The sequence below is a fragment of the Vitis riparia genome, chromosome 9 (genome assembly GCF_004353265.1).
Source record: "Vitis riparia cultivar Riparia Gloire de Montpellier isolate 1030 chromosome 9, EGFV_Vit.rip_1.0, whole genome shotgun sequence".
NCBI lineage: Eukaryota > Viridiplantae > Streptophyta > Magnoliopsida > Vitales > Vitaceae > Vitis > Vitis riparia.
The window spans coordinates 8992112-8993579 of NC_048439.1; the positions used below are offsets into that span (position 1 = coordinate 8992112).

Consider the following 1468-nt stretch of genomic DNA (forward strand, 5'->3'; position numbering starts at 1 on the left):
ACCACCCACGTATTTCAGTCTGTCCATATCCTCTATTCTCAGGCTTTCAAGGAGAGGTAGTTCCCCCAATGGAGGCAAACAAGTAACCAGTGAGCAACCCACAATTTCAAGCTTTTTCAATTGGGGCAACGATGAGGCCGCTATCCAACTGGGGAACTCGGTGGCAGCACTGTAATAACTTATTTTTAAAGACTTCAAGTTTTGATGAGGCTGTAGAGCTTCAGCCACACCTTTTGAAGCAGCTGAGGCAAGCCGCCCAAAACCCGTTAGTACCAAATGATGGAGGTGTTTCTTATTCTTCAATTCTGCTTCGCCAGCCTCCTCTGCATCTTTCACATTAGCTATCCCACTTATCACAAGACCTCCCCTGAGGCTGTTTAAGTTTTTCAGTTCTCCTATTTTGCATACATCACGTCTAAAATGATCTCCAATTATAGGAAACCTAGTTAATGTCCGAAGTGAGGTCAATCTCCCGATTCCTTTTGGCAACTCCGATACTCCACTGCCGTACAATTCAAGATGTCTCAGGTTAATTAGTTTTCGCATCCCCTGAGGTAGTTTTTGAAGGTAATGACATCCAAAAACATATAAAGTTTGCAAATAATATAGATCACAAATTGTTTCGGGCAATTCCGTCAACCACTTATTATTTGATAGATTAAGGTACCTCAGATGTATCAATTTCCCCAAGTTCCTCGGCAGTACCGCCAAATCATTCTCACTCAAGTCTAATGCCCTAAGGCATACCAAATGTTTGAATAAATTAAGTGGGGGTTGAGGAGTGAAGGGAATGATCAGATGTGCAGCAAACAATGTGTGCAGATATTTCAAATTATGGATAGTGCTAGGAAATCCAACCCTTCGTGCGCTAATTAAGGTTGCATGACGAGCCTTTTGGAAGGAGGAAGCCATCCTCACTTCCTTTTCATCATCAATCTCCAGAATGAAGCATTCATTCTTGGTCAAATATTGGGCAAGATCATGTACTATATCATGCATCTTGCACGATATTATGTTGCCCTCATCATCTCTACGAAAATCTTGGAAAAGTGACCGTGACACCAAGTCTTCAAAGTAGTCTCCCCCTGTTTTCTCCATCTCTATACTTTCTCTAGAATTGAGATAGCTATTTGCCATCCACAACTTGATCAATCTATCTTTCCTAATGATTTGATCTTTTGGGAAGACAGCACAATATGAGAAGCAGCGTTTAACAGCAGGGATAAATCATAATAACTCAACAATAAAGGAGTGGAAAGATGTTTCTCAATCACATCAAGTTGCCATATTTCATTATTCAAAATACTCTCCCAATCTTCTTTATTATCTTTTAAGCGCATGAGACTCCCTAAAACTTTTGCAGCAAGAGGCAAGCCCCTACACTTGTCTGCTATTTTCCTGCCAATGTTTTCTAGTTCTTCAACTTTTTCTCTACTCCTTCCGTAAAAGGCTATGTTACTGAACAATG

The 1468-nt window shown here is 40.7% G+C and overlaps 1 protein-coding gene across 1 annotated transcript in view; it reads right to left on the bottom strand.

The window, feature by feature from the left end:
* Positions 1–1216, bottom strand: part of LOC117921686 (putative disease resistance protein RGA3) — a 1924-nt gene extending 708 nt beyond the window's left edge. The window contains exon 1 of the mRNA XM_034839639.1: positions 1–1216. This exon is cut by the window's left edge and continues 295 nt beyond it. Within this exon, the coding sequence (XP_034695530.1) occupies positions 1–1137 (1137 nt within the window). The 5' untranslated portion in view covers positions 1138–1216.
* Positions 1217–1468: the final 252 nt, after the last annotated feature.